At 41.6% G+C, this 17,066-nt stretch overlaps 1 protein-coding gene across 1 annotated transcript in view; it reads right to left on the bottom strand.

Moving 5' to 3' along the window:
• Positions 1 to 17,066, bottom strand: part of LOC134317119 (cytoplasmic phosphatidylinositol transfer protein 1-like) — a 93,226-nt gene that overhangs the window by 33,186 nt on the left and 42,974 nt on the right. Inside the window, exon 2 of the mRNA XM_062997823.1 lies at positions 167 to 315. Within this exon, the coding sequence (XP_062853893.1) occupies positions 167 to 315 (149 nt within the window). The remainder of the gene's footprint in view (positions 1 to 166; positions 316 to 17,066) is intronic.

The raw sequence follows: 17,066 nt of genomic DNA, 5'->3' as shown, positions 1-17,066 counted from the left end.
TGATTAAGGTCTTACTTGGACTATGAGTAACTGGATTAAGCTACCTAAATTTCAGTCCAGTAATTGGTCTGTGGCACTATGGCACTATGAGCACAGTGTATTTTCACGTGAACTGGGCGTGTGATGAGATTTACACAATAAACTCTATATGAAGTAGGCAGCTTACCTGTTGAGGTAGACACGTTTCTCTGTGAACTGACCGTGGCCATGTGTAGGGTCTTCAAAGGGTTCGTTCTGCACCACCTCCACCCCTTCTCCTCGCTCACTCTGTTCATGGCTATGTTTACTGATCATATAAAGTTGGCCAATCCTGTACTGAAGACACAAACAGAACACAGATAAGCGGTCGTGATCGGTCGAGCAGAAAGGGAAATAAAGCATGACGTTCTCTAAAGGATGATCGAGCTAGCTGGGGGTGCTGTTGTGGGTGAACGTTGTGAAACTGTACATGAAGTTAACCTCTACATCTTCTGTCCTGACCTCAGCAGTTTCTGAAGTGCGCTGTAGCTCTAAGCAGGTAAATGTTTAATACAGGGAAAGATGAGGTGCATCAGCAGAAAAGTTACAGACAACACACAGCAGCACTATCTAGCCCAGGGCTGGTCAAACATTACTCTTACTCACCCACCCACCACCCACAGAGAGAGAGAGAGAGAGAGAGAGTGACAGAGACTATAAAAACATGCTACCACGTTCCTCTAGGGTTTTGCCCTGCAGTGCTATAGATTACTCCACTTTCTCAACAGCAGCATACTGATGGCCCTTAGGTTATGTACGTATTGTCTTTAAGAACATGAAACACTAAAGTACAGTGTGTATTAAGCTATGATCATTCCAGGAATGTAAGTATAATAAAAAAAATCAAGGTTATATGATGGCACAACAGTTCCTTTTAATTTACTATGGAAAAAGAACCCCATTTGTTTTACTTGTCAAAAGTGGCTACATCATATCTCAATACAACATGCCATGTTTAATTTGGTAGTAATAAATACATAACTGCAATCACAGTTGCTTCGTACTGTGACACTCTGAAAATGTGGTATTTTTGCGCTCAATGTTAGCACACCAGAGCTGACATTTCAAACTCAGCTTTGCCATCCGGGCACCTACATGAACAATGATTGGCTGTTGTTTATACAGAGTGGGAGCCGGATAGGGACTCCTCATAACTGAGTCAATCACGATCTCTGCTGGCTGACTGATGGTGCCTGCAGAGTCGAGGGGTAATGCGTTGATCAAAGTGTGGCTCTCCGTACACAAAGCTGATCCGCATATGAACTCTCGAATAGAGTGAAAAGATGCAGTCGGCTACTGGACACGTGTCGGAGGAGGCGTGTGTCAGTTTTGCTCTCCTCAATCAGGGCAGGGATCAACATCAGTAAAGAGGGAATATAATACAATTGGGTAATTGGATACGCTAAAAGTCATGAGAAAAAGGGGGAAATGCACAAACAAAAATATTTAAAAGAGGAAATGTGGTATTTTTGACCATGGTAAGATTTTTTAAAGACCTCTGAATTTAACACAGCTGAAAATAATGAGATCAATAATAATTTTAACATCATGTTTTACACTTTAACACCATCATTTCATCTAACCTACTCAGGAAACCGGAGCATCCAGAAGAATCCCACACAGACACGAGCAAGACCAAGCAAACTACACACTGAAAGGGACTTGGACCACTTGACTTGGGAAGAGAACCCAGGACCTTCTTGCTTTGAGGTGATGCTAACAACCAATTTGAACAGGTTTGCAGATAGTCAAATAGCTTCCAGTTGACAAATTTTGGTCGATTTAGACCAGGGATGTCAAACTCATTTTCACTGAGGGCCACATCAGCATTATGGTGGACCTCAAAGGGCCGACTGTAATGTATCCTGCTGTGATTGCAGTCTGCCTTTTAAGTCTTGGACAATTTGTTGTTTTTCTTGGTTTTTCTTGTTTGGTGTCAAAATGCCGAATTTATAGTGTATATTTATAATGTATATCTACATTTATATTGTACTCCTTTACCACAGACACGGCCTCATAACACAAGAGACGTATCGTTTAGTTTTCTTCTTGCAGCACTTTCTACACTTTCCCGGCTTTCATTAAATTACCTCCTTCTGCATCAATTTTCTCTTCTTCCCCCCCCATCATTTTGGGATTATTTGTAAATATTTCTCAACATCACTTGTTGGAAAACCGCCTCAGTTAAACGCTGATGTGGAAACACTCATCTAGTGGCAGGATGCGGTCACTTTGCAGGTCACAAATCGGCATGCATTATGGGAGATGCAATTTATCTATGATTTAATAGTGTATTTTAAGACAATCATACATCTTTTAAGCTCTCGCGGGCCACATAAAACGACGTGGTGGGCCGGATTTGGCCAACAGGCCTTGAGTTTGACATGTGATTTTGACCCTCAATTCAATTTAAATTAATGAAGGAGTAGAGGTGAATGAAAAAGTAAAAAAAACAAGAAATAAATAACCTGTTCGAATAAATCTTAATTTACAGAAGGCCTGTAAAAGCTAGGGTATTATGCAGGGTCTGCCTATATATTAATCCAGTTAAAATAGGCCTCATAAGAAGATGCAGTATATCTTCGTAATCAATAACTAGAATTGTTTGCATTTGAAATATTAGCAGTTTTTACTCTAATAATTTTTTTGGTAGTTGTGTTTAAATGCAGGATCACGCTGTGCTGTGACTGTAGTCTTTAATACAACAAACATGTTGAAATTCCTATTTGCTGCACTGGCAATCCATACAATGTATGTTGGTGTAACTTATTGCAGCGTCAACATGATAGTCATATTGGTCAGAACAGACCCGAGTATCCCAGCATGCTGCTGCGAAAGGTTCAGATAGCATCCGAACATTTTAATGTGGTTGAGCGCAGGGATAACGAGAGGCCACGAGCAGAAGCTCCAGCAGCCGCGCTGAACGTCTGTGTTCATTACTGAAGCTGCTGCACCATCAATACACATGGTGCCCATTGAAGTCTCCAGAGAAGGCCAGATGCTTCTAAAAATAGAAAGAGGGCGCACGAGCCACAGGCTTGAGAGGCCGTAAATAATTGATCGCCTACTTTGGCTTTGTGTACTCAGCAGAAGTGTGGAGAGAGAGGAACGGTGAGAACAGAATGTGAAGATGACTGATGGCTGTTTTATTCGGAAAATGCTGGGAAAAATATAATAATAATAAAAAAAAGATACAGATGGCGACAATATTAGAACCGAAGAGCCATTCACAAATTCACAATGCAATAATCAGATCTCTTCATCCTTTACTTTTAACATAATTTCTCCACTGACAGAACTATGACCACCAGGAAATAACCTGAGACTGTAAGAAATCAATACTACACACTATTCAGGGTTTTTTCTTTCATAATAGAGAACTACATAAAAGCCTAGAAGCCTTTGCAGTGTTCATGTGATTCATAAAAACAACCACGGCAACATAAAAACCTGAATAAAAACTACCAAGAGAAGCAACAAATGTGTGTACAGACAGAATCTGCACATATAAATATTTAGTCAAATCCACATGTCGCCCTGCAGCTTTTTCCGTTGCAGTAATAACCCTTCATGTTCAATTCTGTAATACGTCTGATGATCTACATGCTCTGCTCTGAGAGAGAGAGAGAGACAGGCAGGAGATAGAGAGTGAGATACAGAAAACGATAAAGATTTGTCATTGAGAGTCCATGGCAACAATTGCCCAGGTTTATTCCAAATCTGTCCTGACTTGGCAAACGTGACTGCAAGGACAGAAGCTCAGGAACAAAACACAATACGACATTTGTGTACTTTAGAAAACCAAAACAACAGAGCAGATTTTAACAGAGGATATACTATTAGAAATGTAAAGTCAAGTCGCTCGGGTGGCGCAGCGGTAAAAACACACGCTAGCGTACCAGAGCTCAGATTTCAAAAACTCTGCCTGCCGGCTGGGCTGAGCAGCCACATGATCAACGATTGGCCTGTTGTTCATATAGGTGTGGGATATTAAGCCGTATAGGGACTCCTCGTAACTGATGCAACTACGACCTCTGCTGGCTGATTGATGCCACCTGCACAGGGGCGGGAAAAGAGTGCGGATCAGGGTGTGTCTCTCCGTATACAAGGCTGATTCGCATATACGCACTGGCCTAGTGTGGGTGACAAAATGCATAAGGCTGCTGCCCACGTGTCGGGGTGGGGCGTGGGTTAGCTTCGTTCTCCACAAATCAGAGCAGGGGTCAGCATTAGGGGAGAGGAAGCGTGACGCAATCGAGCAATTGGACGTGCTAAAAAGTCGGGAGAAAAGAGGAACTGTACGGCGCCCAGGTGGCTAAGCGGGATATTCCGCTAGCACACCAGCGCCAAGATTCTGAACACCACGCCATCTAGTGGGCACAATTGGTAGACGATAATTTGCCACCGTATCTGCTGGGTGGGTCTTCAGACGCTGTGCAAGAACCCTGGTTCTCAGACTGAGGCGCCTGTGCAGAAAGTGGATCAGCCTCATGTACAAATCCACCGAAGCACGGGTGTAAAAGAAGTGGTCCGCAAGGACTGCGCACGAGTCAGAGGGGGCGTGAGCAGGCAAATATACCCTCCTCAAATGCAATCGAGATCCCCAGCAGCAGAATACAATTTGACTACACTAAATCAAGAGGAAAAAGGGAGAAAATGCATAAATAAATAGAAAAAAAATGTACAAAAAAGACACCCCACGAAGCCGCTCGTTTAGGTTTAATTATATAATATGGATGTTAATGATTATTGGATAACTGACAAAACAGTCATTGTTCGGGTTAATGCTGTATTTTAAAAAAGGTCATGTGAATTGATTTCCAACAGTTGACACTTGATTTGAATCAAGAGGTGCTGACAGAATCGTATTAGAACATCCAGCCTCTTGGTTCCTTCGTTTCCTCTATAAGCTGCTACTGTGTCTTAATCTGCATAAATCCCACTTAAACACTGCATAACTCAGAGCGGGAGAGCGTTCCGGAAACGAATGGACCGAACAGTCCTCATCACGACTGATGATCTAATGTAAATTGTAAGAGGGGAAAAAATGAGTACTTTGCACATCGGTGTTAAACAGAATGTCCTTCACTTTCATCTGTCAGGATTGCTGTTAATGTCAGCTACCATTAGCTGCAGCCGGTCGCTAGCTGTCGTCCTAAAATAAACTCTCGCTCCCGAAACCCCAGGACGTGGCCGAGAGCGGCATGATTCACACTGATGAGATGCGGATCTGACACATTCACTGACATCTCGCCGCCTCTGTGAGGCCTCGATCCAGCCACATTACTGCAATGCAAGCGCCTGTCTGCATCATCGTTCACTAGAGCATCTTCTGTTCTGTGATGTGCTTTAATCCACTCTGTGAGGCAAATACTACAGATTTTAAAGGTGTTAAATGTAAATTACATTACACAGGCCAATCCAGCGGTTTCAGATCATTAGGATAAACCCATGATACCTTGGCATTAACAAATTATCAAGCAAGACGTGCCAGCTGAAATGAGTATGTCTGCAGCAGTTGATTTCACAAACAAATGGAATCTCTTTTCAACAAATATGAACCATTTTATGACAAAAAGGGCCAGCTGTAGCCTAGTGGTTAAGGTACTGGACCAGTGATCAGAGGGTTGCTGGTTCAAGCCCCACCACTGCCAGGTTGCTGCTGTTGGGCCCTTGAGCAAGGCCCTTAACCCTCAATTGCTCAAACTGTATACTGTAATGTAAGTCGCTTTGGAAAAGGGCGTCTGCTGAAAATGTAAATGAAAATGTAAATGTAAAACCATTTTATTTAGGGATGTCCCGATCACGTTTTTTTGTTCCCGATACCGATCCCGATTATTAATTTTGATCCCGATCCGATACCGATTCTCAAACCGATACTTGTATTTTCTAGATATTGTCTAGATAAGAACTAGATAATACTGTTCACACAGTGCACACTTCAAGTACATTACAGTTATTCAGATTAATCCAATGTATATGTTTAACAACTAAATAGCTCTGCAGTGCTGAAGGGGAAAATGCTGCATCCAAACTATTGCTTAATGTTTTTGTATTTTTACAAAATCAATCAAAATGAGTGAGATAATTAGTTTTACTTTAAACTTTACATTCAAAGAAAAAAATGTTTAATGCAGTGATGCACTAAAAATGAACAGAAATCTGTGTAGCAGCTTAACTTAAATATAAGAAAAAAAGTTACTTAAAAGCATTAAAACCAGTAAAACCTGAATACCAAAATAAAATGGAAAGGCTCTTTTGTTATGAAGGAAAGCCAGTTCTTAAAGTGCTTGTATTGTGACAATGGTTTGATGGACGTTTGTACACGAAGTGAGTGTGTTTTGACCCTTTAGGCCTTCCATAGAACATGAAATAGCGTGCTTGACTCAACTGTCGGCTATTCGGTACCGTAACAGAAAAAGTTCTGCTCCCGACAATATGTGAATATACCGTGTATTTATTTCTTTATTAAACGAGTGCATCACTACGTTGTTTTGTAAACCGGTGTGATCCTTAACTCACACACACTCTCACACATGAACGCAGCTCTGCTCCCACCGCCTCGTGAAACGCTCACACTGCAGACGTTACACTTCACTGTTGGACTTGTTTTACTTTTCAATTTAAACAATTTCCACACAGCGGACATGCTGACGTAACACAAAAGATCGGGATTAAGATCGGGTTTAGTAAAGCCGATTCCGATCAATTAAAAAATGCCTTGATCGGCCCCGATCCCGATCCTTGAGATCGGATCATCCCTAATTTTATTACTTATTGAATACCTGTCCAGGGTTAAGGCAACATCAATATTACACATGATTGCAGCCCATACAAAGCTTTACTGTTCATACTGTTTTAGAAATTCAACCTTTCAAGCGTTTTGGCTAAAATGCTCGGTCTGTAATATGAATAGCTGGGTCTGTCTGAAAACCTAGTGAGCTGCCTTGTTGCCTACTTGGGCAGCTGCTTAGGTAGTTTGTTTATTAGGATTTTTTTTTTATTATTTATAAATAATAGCTCAGTGATAGCTCAGTGGTTAAGGTACTGGACTAGTAAACAGAAGGTTGCCGGTTCAAGCCCCGCCACCACCAAGTTGCCACTGTTGGGTCCCTGAGCAAGGCCCTTAACCCTCAATTGCTCATTGTGTTCCACTCACTGTGTAAGTCGCTTTGGATAAAAGCGTCTGCTAAATGCTGAAAATGTAAATGTAAATGTAAATTTATATTTTTCCCCTCTTTTCTCCTCCAATTTTTATCCCTCAGTCTAGTCGTGTCCAATTACCCTGACTGCGTCCTCTATACTGATTCGACCCTTCACCGCTGACTGAGGACGCCTCTCGACTGACATACGCCCCCTCGTATTTTTCACCTGCACGAGTCGAGTTCATACACTTGACGGGCACTGTGTATGGAGGACCACACCCCCATCTGCATTATTCCTCAGCCCTGTCCAGGCGCCATCAGTCAGCCAGCAGGGGCCGCAGTCGCACCAGTTATGAGGACCTATGATCCGACTTTCTTACCCTCTAACCCTGAACAGCCGCCAATCGTTGTTCATGCTGCCGCCCAGCCTAATCGGAGAGGCAGAGCTGAGATTCGATACGATGTATTCAAAACCCCAACTCTGGTGAGCTAGCGTACTTTACCGCTGCGCCACCTGAGTGGTCTGTTTATTAGGATTTTTAACTTCATGTTTTACACTTTTGGTTACATTCATGACAGGATCGGTAGTTACTCATTACACAAGGTTCATCAGTTCACAAGGTTATACTGAACACAGTCTTGGACAATTTTGTATCTCCAATTCACCTCACTTTCATGTCTTTAGACTGTGGGAGGATATATTGTAAATATATCACACTTGTACACTTAAGCTCCGAATAATTTTTGTGCTGAACTGAATGCTGGGATTGCCTTAACCACTAACAAAGCATTGGATGTTCCCTCATTATTAAGTCAGTTTATCGCTTTAAAATAAGACACCTTAGTAGGCAGCATTTTAAGGTATCTAAGAATTTAAACAGCCTTCTTCTTCTCACGTAGGACGATGTAAAATTTTGTCTATGTAGAAAGCTCACTAGGTTTCCAGACAGACCTGTTGTAAAACAGCTTGCTTTTCCTTCTCTTCAAAACTGTAATTTCCTAACAATGTCAGTGAGGTGAACAGATGTAAACAACCAAACCTGCACCGCTCATGTTTTGTCAACACAGCCAAGAACAGTTATTCATAGAAACCTCCCGTGAATTCTGTATTTTTAGATGACATTGAAACCGAGGGACTTTGATGGAAAGTGGAGCAGGAGCTAAAGCAACGGTCCATAGGTCACGGTCCTGCTTACGGCTGGGTCTCCTGTGACCGGAGGACAATTATGGCAGAGGGAAACACAGAGAGTGGATTTCAGGTTAGAAAAAACAACCAAACCAGCAATCCATTCAGAAGTTTAGTCTGTAAGAAAAACTAACTAGTGTTCTTCATCCATCCTCCACTCTGCATGGAAGACGGAGGGACGGATCGCTCCCGGCTGAGAGAACAAGTGCACAGGAGGGGAAATAATCTGAGGGAAGAAACTGGGAATGAGACAGAAACTAAACGACAGGGTAGGAGAAAGACAGGAAAACACACCACTAAACAGAGATAGGCTAACACACTTTGGCTATAGTTAAAGCAGTAAACGTTTGAGTTTTCAGGTCTGCGGTTTCTCTCTAATGTTCCAACAAACAATATGAATAAGATGCTGAGCAATTTAATAGCTGTCCCACCTCAGTTCTTTCCATACATTCAGCACATCCACAGTTTAAACCAGGGGTGTCAAACTCATTTTCACCGAGGGCCACATCAGCATTATTGTGGCCCTCAAAGGGCCGATTGTAACGTATTCTGCTGTGATTGCAGTCTGTTGTTTTTCTTGGAGGCTAAATTCTGCATTTATATTGTCCTCCTTTACCACAGACACAGCCTCGTAACACAGACGCACCGGTTTCTCTTCCTGAAGCACAAACTTGTTTTCATTTTCATTAAATTTCCTTCTGCTTAATTTTCTTACTTCTCTTCTTGTACATTTTGGGATTATGTGTAAATATTTCTTAACATCATCTACTGGTGGGATGTGTCACTTTGCAGGTCACAAAATCAGCCTGCATTTTGAGAGATGCAGTTAATGTAGGATTTTACAGTGTATTTTAAGACAATCATTCTGCCCTCACTAATAGTTTATCCCCCTTGCTCAGCTAGACAGACAGACACAGACAGACAGACACAGACAGACAGACAGACAGCTCTCTTCAGAATACAGTCGGTTTTATTTGCTTCCCAGCTGTGTGATACACTGTGTGCACCAGCATGAAGTAAAAATACAAACAATAAAAACAATAAAGAACTTAATACAGTAAAAGCACACAGCTGTAGTCAAGTGTTACATCTGGTACAATATGAGATTTAACCAAACGTAAAATAGAGGTAACGAGTTAGCATTTTGTGTAAAGATACTAATTGCTATAGTAACAGTAACAATTGTATTTAATTACGGTAAATTTGTAACTAAAACGCTGTGATATACTCACTAAACATTTACAAACAACTGAGAATATAAACGCCACTTCTTACAGACGATGCTTTGGTATTATACTGAAAGATAATTGTTTATATTTATTATTATTGTTTACATTACTACCCGCGTTCTTTTGCCGTAAAAGTCACATGGCTTCTCAGCAAAGGTCAAAGTTAGTTGCCGTGACAACGATGTCATTGGTTGCCGTTTAAAGGCGCAGGTGTCCCATTAAATTATAAGCGCGTCTCTGTAACGACTCGAACCATCACAACAATCCTACAGTCGTTTAAGCTCTCGCGGGCCACAGAAAATGACGTGGCGGGCCGTGAGTTTGACACCCCTGGTTTAAACCCTCATTCTATCTACTACATTTACATTTTACGCCTTCTTCCAAAGCGACTTACAGTATACAGTCTAAGCAAGTTAAGGGCCTTGCTCAAGGGCCCAACAGTGGCAACCTGGCAGTGGTGGGGTTTAAACCAGCAACCTTCTGCTTACTAGTCCAGTACTTTAACTGCTAGGCTACAAGACACTAGGTCTGTCTGAACACCTAGTGAGCTCTCTACATAGACAGCATTGTACGTCATCCTACGCTCGCTCTCGAGAAGAAATCTGTCTGAATTCTTACATACCTTAACATGCTGCCTACTAAGATGCCCTAACTCAAAACCATAAACTGACTGAACAGTGAGGGAACATATGATGCTTCCTTAGTGGTGAAGGCAATCCCAGAATTCAGTGCATCACAACTTCTCACGAAAAACTACAAATATGGCGAACGAATGCGGAGCACCAAATCAAGTTCTTTTCAAAAGTAATCAATTTATTTTTACACGGAGGGAGATGATAGTTGGTGTGCTAGGGGTTGTGCCACCTCAGTCCATTGGTTTGAATGGCCTGAGGCTATCTGTGTTAGCTTAGTAAGCAAAACTGTGGTGACAGAATCGCGGTAATTGCTGTCTAAGTACTGCGTCTAAATAATCTGCCTCATAAGTTTGATGTCTTATAAGTAGCTGCCTAGATGGGCAGTAGGCAGCATGACAGACCCACAGTGTGTACCAACACTACAAGTAATGCAGTGATTTGTACAAACTATTAAGTAGGGTAATGCCCAATTTCCTATGTATGTAGCAAATGAAGCAAACTGCTTTATGTCCGTTTCATTTCTACATTATTGATTTACACCTTTTGGTGTATTTTGGGAGCAATTTTTTGGTGGGCGTGGCATATATTTGTGCAGCCCTAGTGTGTAAATGTGTGAACAGTTCCCCCTTTAGCGCATCCAATTGTTCAATTAGCATCGTGCTTCCTCTCTGTCTATGCCGAACGCCGCCCTGACCGAGGAGATCGAAGCTAACCCATATCCCCTCCGAAACACGAGCAGCAGCCAGATGCATCTTTGCCACCCACACATTGATGAGTTTGGCACCACCTAGCGTTGCATGCGGAGAGACACACCCTAAGGGCACCCTCCCTCATCTCTTGTGCAGGCGCCTCTAATCAGCCGGCAGAGAACGTAATCGCATTCTGACAGAGAGACACCCACATCCGGTTCTTTGTCCCACCCCACCATATGAGCAACCGGCCAATCGTTGCTCATACAGCCACTCAGCTTCGAACCGGTGAAGCAAAGCTTACTCAGAATCCAGCCCTGGTTGCAGCGCGTCTTTTTACCGCTGCGCCACCTGAGCGGCAATGTGTGAACAGTTCTAATAATAGTCAGCTAAAAGTCAGAGCACAGTAGGCCTACTGGCTTCATGGATCTATAATCATTTTTATATTAAATTATGAAGCATGAGTTGTACCCACAAAACATTACTGTACAAGGAATAAACCTAGCATAAACTAATGCAGGGTGGATCAAAACATAGGACAATATGCCCTATGGAGTATTGTTGAGTTCATCAAAGGCCATCGATATTTGTTCAGTTAAGACCCGCCCTACTAAAATATGAAGGCAAATGGAGTTTGACCAGAATTCTAATGACACCAGACAAAAGAGAAAGCTAATTTGCAAAGTAATATTGCACCCGCGTCTAAAGCAAACAGCCATTCCCATCTGCCTGCACTTAAACGTCCCTGAAATTAGCTACTCATCGCCATTTGCATAACCACACCGATCAATATTCCGGTGCGGTAGTTTACTTGTTTCTCTCTACGCTTGACCCTGAGCATTTACAAGCTAATGAGACACTATTATTGTCTGTGGTGTAGCTGCAGTGCAGCGACTCTGCTCTGATGGATTAATATTCAGCCGGACGCCTCTACTTCATTCTGATCCGCTCTCTGGATTGCCAAGACCCGGCTGTGAGTTTTCGAGAGAATGTAAAGAGGCTCTTAATTGCAAGCTGTGGGAGTTTTCACATAACGCGCACAGTGTCTATTCAGAACTGTTCACACACTCAGAGCCGGCTCTCAATGAGAATCTGAACAAGTGAACCACTACACAGGGTATGAGAATAATCCCAATAAGGCTAAACCAATGCCACCTTCTAACATGAAGAATACAAACTCATTAGACGCTCAGACACTGGGTTCAGAAATGCTTAAAAGCTTTAAAACCCCAAAAATAAATAAACACATTGTATTTTATTGGACTTTTTTTCCTTTCTTCTTTTCTTGTTAATCAGAATACTAACTTTAATATGTATCATATTTAAAGGACAAGAATTTACTATGGATTACCTTGTTGATTTAAAGACAAGTTGCCGGAGAGAAGGGGCCAAAGTTTGGTGTCTACTAGGGCTGGGTATCGCCACTAATTTCCTGGATCGATTCGATTCCGATTCACAAGGTCCCGATTCGATTCGATCTTTGATTTTCGATTCGATTTTCGATTCAATTTCGATTCAACACATTTAGGCATATTTGAGTTACATTAACAGGTTGTTTAAATATGTACAGATGTTCAGAGAACGAATGTGATAATTGTACAAAGAACACTCATTATTAAAAATATTTGTGTATTTTGTTTACATAAATAATTAATCCAAAACAGAAAACAGTAACATTCATTTTTGATTATTATTTTTTATGTCTGACACGCTACAACATTGTAAATGTAATGTAAACATACACCTGGCTGTTGAACAGCTTATGCCAAGTTTACACTACACGACACTAACACCTGGTCGCTGTAATGTTCACACTACACGACTGATCGGCGATGGGGGGTTTTACACTACACCATCTATCACCAGGGGGAATCACAGGCGAGCTTCTCTGGTCTCCAAAACTACGTTTTGTCAAGAAAACACACGTGAGAAGTGATGAAAGGTTTAATGATACCACATCCAAACATGCACATCAACAAGTAGCGAGAGATCAAAGTTTGTGTGCTGATGAAATAAATGAATCTGAGTGGATTTGGCAACACGAGCAGCATGGCTTGTTCTATAGTGAGTTGGAGGTTAATAAATATTTTGTTTTGTAGAGAACGATCAGGTCAGAAATACTGTAAAACTCGCGTGTGCTGATGTATTCTGATAGAAACTATATTGCGCTCCACCACCTGTTTACAACCTCTCCCCTGTGTTTCCCCTCGCTGTTTCTCACATTGATTGAGAGCCGAGTTTTGATCGCAGAGCGAACACAGAGTTCCTCTCGAATCCAGCACCGACCCGTCGCTGAGCGAAAATCAGTGCAAAAAGTTGTGTAGTGTTCATAACTTGAGCTTCTGCCATGCTAAACTGATGTGCAGGTCAGATCTCATTGCATGAAAAAACACTGGCTGGTCACGCGAAATTAAAGGGGGTAACAGATTTCCGTGTGCACCGTAAAAAGGGGCGTATTTAAAAGATCGATCTCGCGTTTATATGAATCGATATCGGATCGTTCAAATAAAGATCGATTCGAATCGAAAAATCGATTTTATAAACCCACCCCTAGTGTCTACATACTTTAGCATTAAAATCTTAGGGTTCAGCCGCTCAGGTGGCGCAGTGGTAAAATACACTAGCACACCAGAGCTGGGATTTCGAATACATGGTATCGAATCTCAGCTTTGCCATCCGGCTGGGCTGGGTGGCTATATGAACAACGTTTGGCTGTTGTTCATACAGGGTTAGGGAGCCGGATAGGGACCTCATAACTGATGCAATTACGACCTCTGCTGGCTGGTTGATGGTGTCTGTACAGAGTAGAGGAATAATCTGATCAGGGTGTGGCTCTCCATGCACAGAACTGATTGGCATATGAACTCGGCTGATGCAGGTGAAAAAATGCAGTCGGCTACTGTAAGAATTTCAAAAACAAATTACATCACTTTTCTACATAGAGACTGATGCACCGCTGCTGTTACATCGTCGCATGAAAATCTTCTTCCCCTTAAAGCTTCTTTGAGCATCTAAAAAGGTGGAAATCAGATGGCGCTAAATCCGAACTTTATAAAACGGATAGTTCCGGTTCTAAAATCTGATTGGCTGAGCCGCGTTCGAAGCCGTTGTAAAATCCCAGATATACGCACACCTAGGACCACTTCACATCATTCCATATTAATACGCCACTGAATCGAAAAAGTTAATGTTATTTTCACCCTCATGTTGCCTAGCAACACTGTTAATCGAACTATTTTGCGTCGCGGAAGAATGCTTTATTGTAAGTTTATACACGATAAATACATTCATGAATTAAACATTGTTGTATTTATTATATTTTCTGTTGACCGCCGTTTTATAAAAGCAATAAGCCACTCGAGACCGTGCATTACTGTTACGATTTTAGCACGGGGAAAGAAGTTTTAGGCACTCCGCTTCACGTCGTGCCAAAAACGTCATCCCCGTGCTAAAATCACAGTAATGCACGGCCTCTCGTGGCTTATTGCTTTAATAAGCTCTCTCTCGGTCTCTCTGACATGAAGAATTTCTACTCCTCAAAAATATAAAAGTGCGGAAACATTTTTGACGATCCCCTGTAGCTATATACTTATTATTTCATTTAATTTTCATCAACCGCTTCATCCTGGTCAGGGTCGTGGCCGGCCTGGTTCCACCATGAAACACTGGGTGCAAGGCAAGAACACTCTGGACAGGACCCCAATCCATCGCACCAGTCCAGGTTTGGCCATCCATATCAGACATAGCCTATCATGTCTGCGGCTGACTCAGCGCCTTACATACTGATTTATATTAGTTATACATCAACTGTATACATGCCTCCATATATAAGTGGCAGTGTACAATTCTAAAGTTTGCTATTTAAATACCCTCTTTGTGTCTCGCAGGGCCAGATTTTATCTCTAATTATCGCCTTCTGCATGTGAAGCTCTATAACCTGGCAGTAAAAAAATGGCCTGTGTCCCAAACACACCCTAAACAGTGTGTATAATTGGTGCAGTAGAAATGTTATAATCACACATAAATAATCTGTACAAAAGTACTGATTACAGTTGAGTTCATACAGTCTGAGTATTGAAACATCTCCAGAATAATACAATAATCTCTGAAATATTCATCATGTCTCTAAAACAACTGCTCTTGTTTAATCCACTGTTCATAGCCAACTTTTATATTAAAGAAAAACCTTACATGGTATTCTTGTTAGACATCACAGTTAAGACTGGTGTTCTACAGATAAATCTGCTAAAAAGCAAGGATACACAATTTGATTTATTTATTTATTAGGATTTTAGTTCATGTTTTACACTTTGGTTAAATTCATTACACAAGATTCATCAGTTCACAAGTTTAATGTCAAACACAGTCATGGACAATTTTGTATCACCAGTTCACCTCACTTGCATGTCTTTGGACTGTAGGAGGAAACTGGAGCTCCCGGAGGAAACCCCCGTAGACACGGGGAGAACATGCGAACTCCAGACAAAAAGGACCCTGACCGCTACACCAGGGATTCTTGCTGTGAGTCGACAGTGCTACCTACAGAGCCACTGTGCTGCCCGCGAGGATACAGAAATACGTAATAAACTATAAAGACAATAAGCTAATGCCAAAAGTATTTCTGTGTATTACCCCTTGTATGCAAATATGTAATGTGAGATTTCAAGATTTAGAACCTTTAGTTTACACCAGAGCCTTTTAGAAGGCACAAATACCTAAAAATACAATGCATGTACAATAATTAGGGTCACTTAGGTGCCTGAAGACCATTTCTTAAAAGCTGAAATATTACTTCCTGAGCTGAATCATATAAGTGCACCGTTATTATATAAAATGCTGCACCGGGTCCAAATATTTCTGCCGATTGCATAAGACCTACGCAAAAGCTAAGCAGAGAGAAATGATTTTATATGAAATGCTGAGAAAGAATTCCCTTCTGTTTTCAATATGCATAGTTACTTCCTTTTGGCCTATAATTGTAAGCTGGTGATGAGGCAGGACATGTCTAAAAGTAGAAAACTGTAGGTGTAGGAACGTAAATGAAAATGAGGACAGGCTGAGCTGTACTGCAAACCTACAAGAAACCAGAGCTGTGCTAGCTGAGCCTGTTGCTCAGGGCTTTTTTCCATTGTGGTCAGCAGAATGTCTGTGCGGAGGGGCTCGACTTCTGTTCGACAGCAGGCCAGAAATGCACTTCTAATGAGAGGAAAGCCACAAGAGCGTGTAAACAACTTTCCACTTAACTTAAACCTACATCTGTCGGTACAGACATGTCAATTGCTGCTTGTTGTCTGATAGACAGGCTGATTTTTTATAAGGCACAAAAAGAGTTCATGCTCCATGTCTTGCCTTTGAGCCTAATGCTTAGTGGAATAGAATAAAATGCCTTTGTTGTCATATATACATATACACGTGTACAGTACAACGAAATTCTTTCTTCCCATATCCCGGCTGGTTTGGAAGCAGAGCACAGGGTCAGCGATTGTACAGCACCCCTGGAGCAGAGAGGGTTAAGGGGCCCTGCTCAAGGGCCCAACAGTGGCTGCATGGCTGAGCTGGGATTCGAACTCTCAACTTTTCAGCCCTACCCACTAGGCTAGTTGTTTTGTGTACAAAGAATTATACAAAGACATTTTTAAACTGCACTCAGTAATAACTGACACAATCTGCTAACTGCACAACTAAACACAGTCCTATAGTGATCACAGAGTGCTGATAATCAGCTCAGTAATAAGTACATGTTTGGATAGTCAACATTTACAATGTCATTATCCCAGACACCTAAAATATACCTTTATTAACCTCCAGTGTTCCAGTGAATAGGAGGCAGTCTGTCTACATAGCATTTTTGGGTAGAATTTATGCTCCCAAATAAAAATCCAGTTTATACCTGGTTGTATCATGTGACTTATGTTATGAGTTTAAGCAAATAGAGGCCCTCGGGTGGCACAGCTGTAAAAAAAAAAATAAAAAAAAATAATAATAATAATAATAATAATAAAATAAATAAATAAAGCCTGGATTAAACAAAGAGAGTAGCATCTGAAAGGGCATCTGGTGTAAAAGCTGTGCCAAATTAGGTATGTGGACCAGAATAAGCCGCTGTGGCGACCCCTAAATACAGGAAAAGCTGAAAGTTGGGAAGGAGGGGGTGGTGTAAGGAG

This window comes from Trichomycterus rosablanca, chromosome 6, assembly GCF_030014385.1.
Source record: "Trichomycterus rosablanca isolate fTriRos1 chromosome 6, fTriRos1.hap1, whole genome shotgun sequence".
Taxonomy (NCBI): Eukaryota; Metazoa; Chordata; class Actinopteri; order Siluriformes; family Trichomycteridae; genus Trichomycterus; species Trichomycterus rosablanca.
This window is presented reverse-complemented; position numbering and strand designations above follow the sequence as displayed.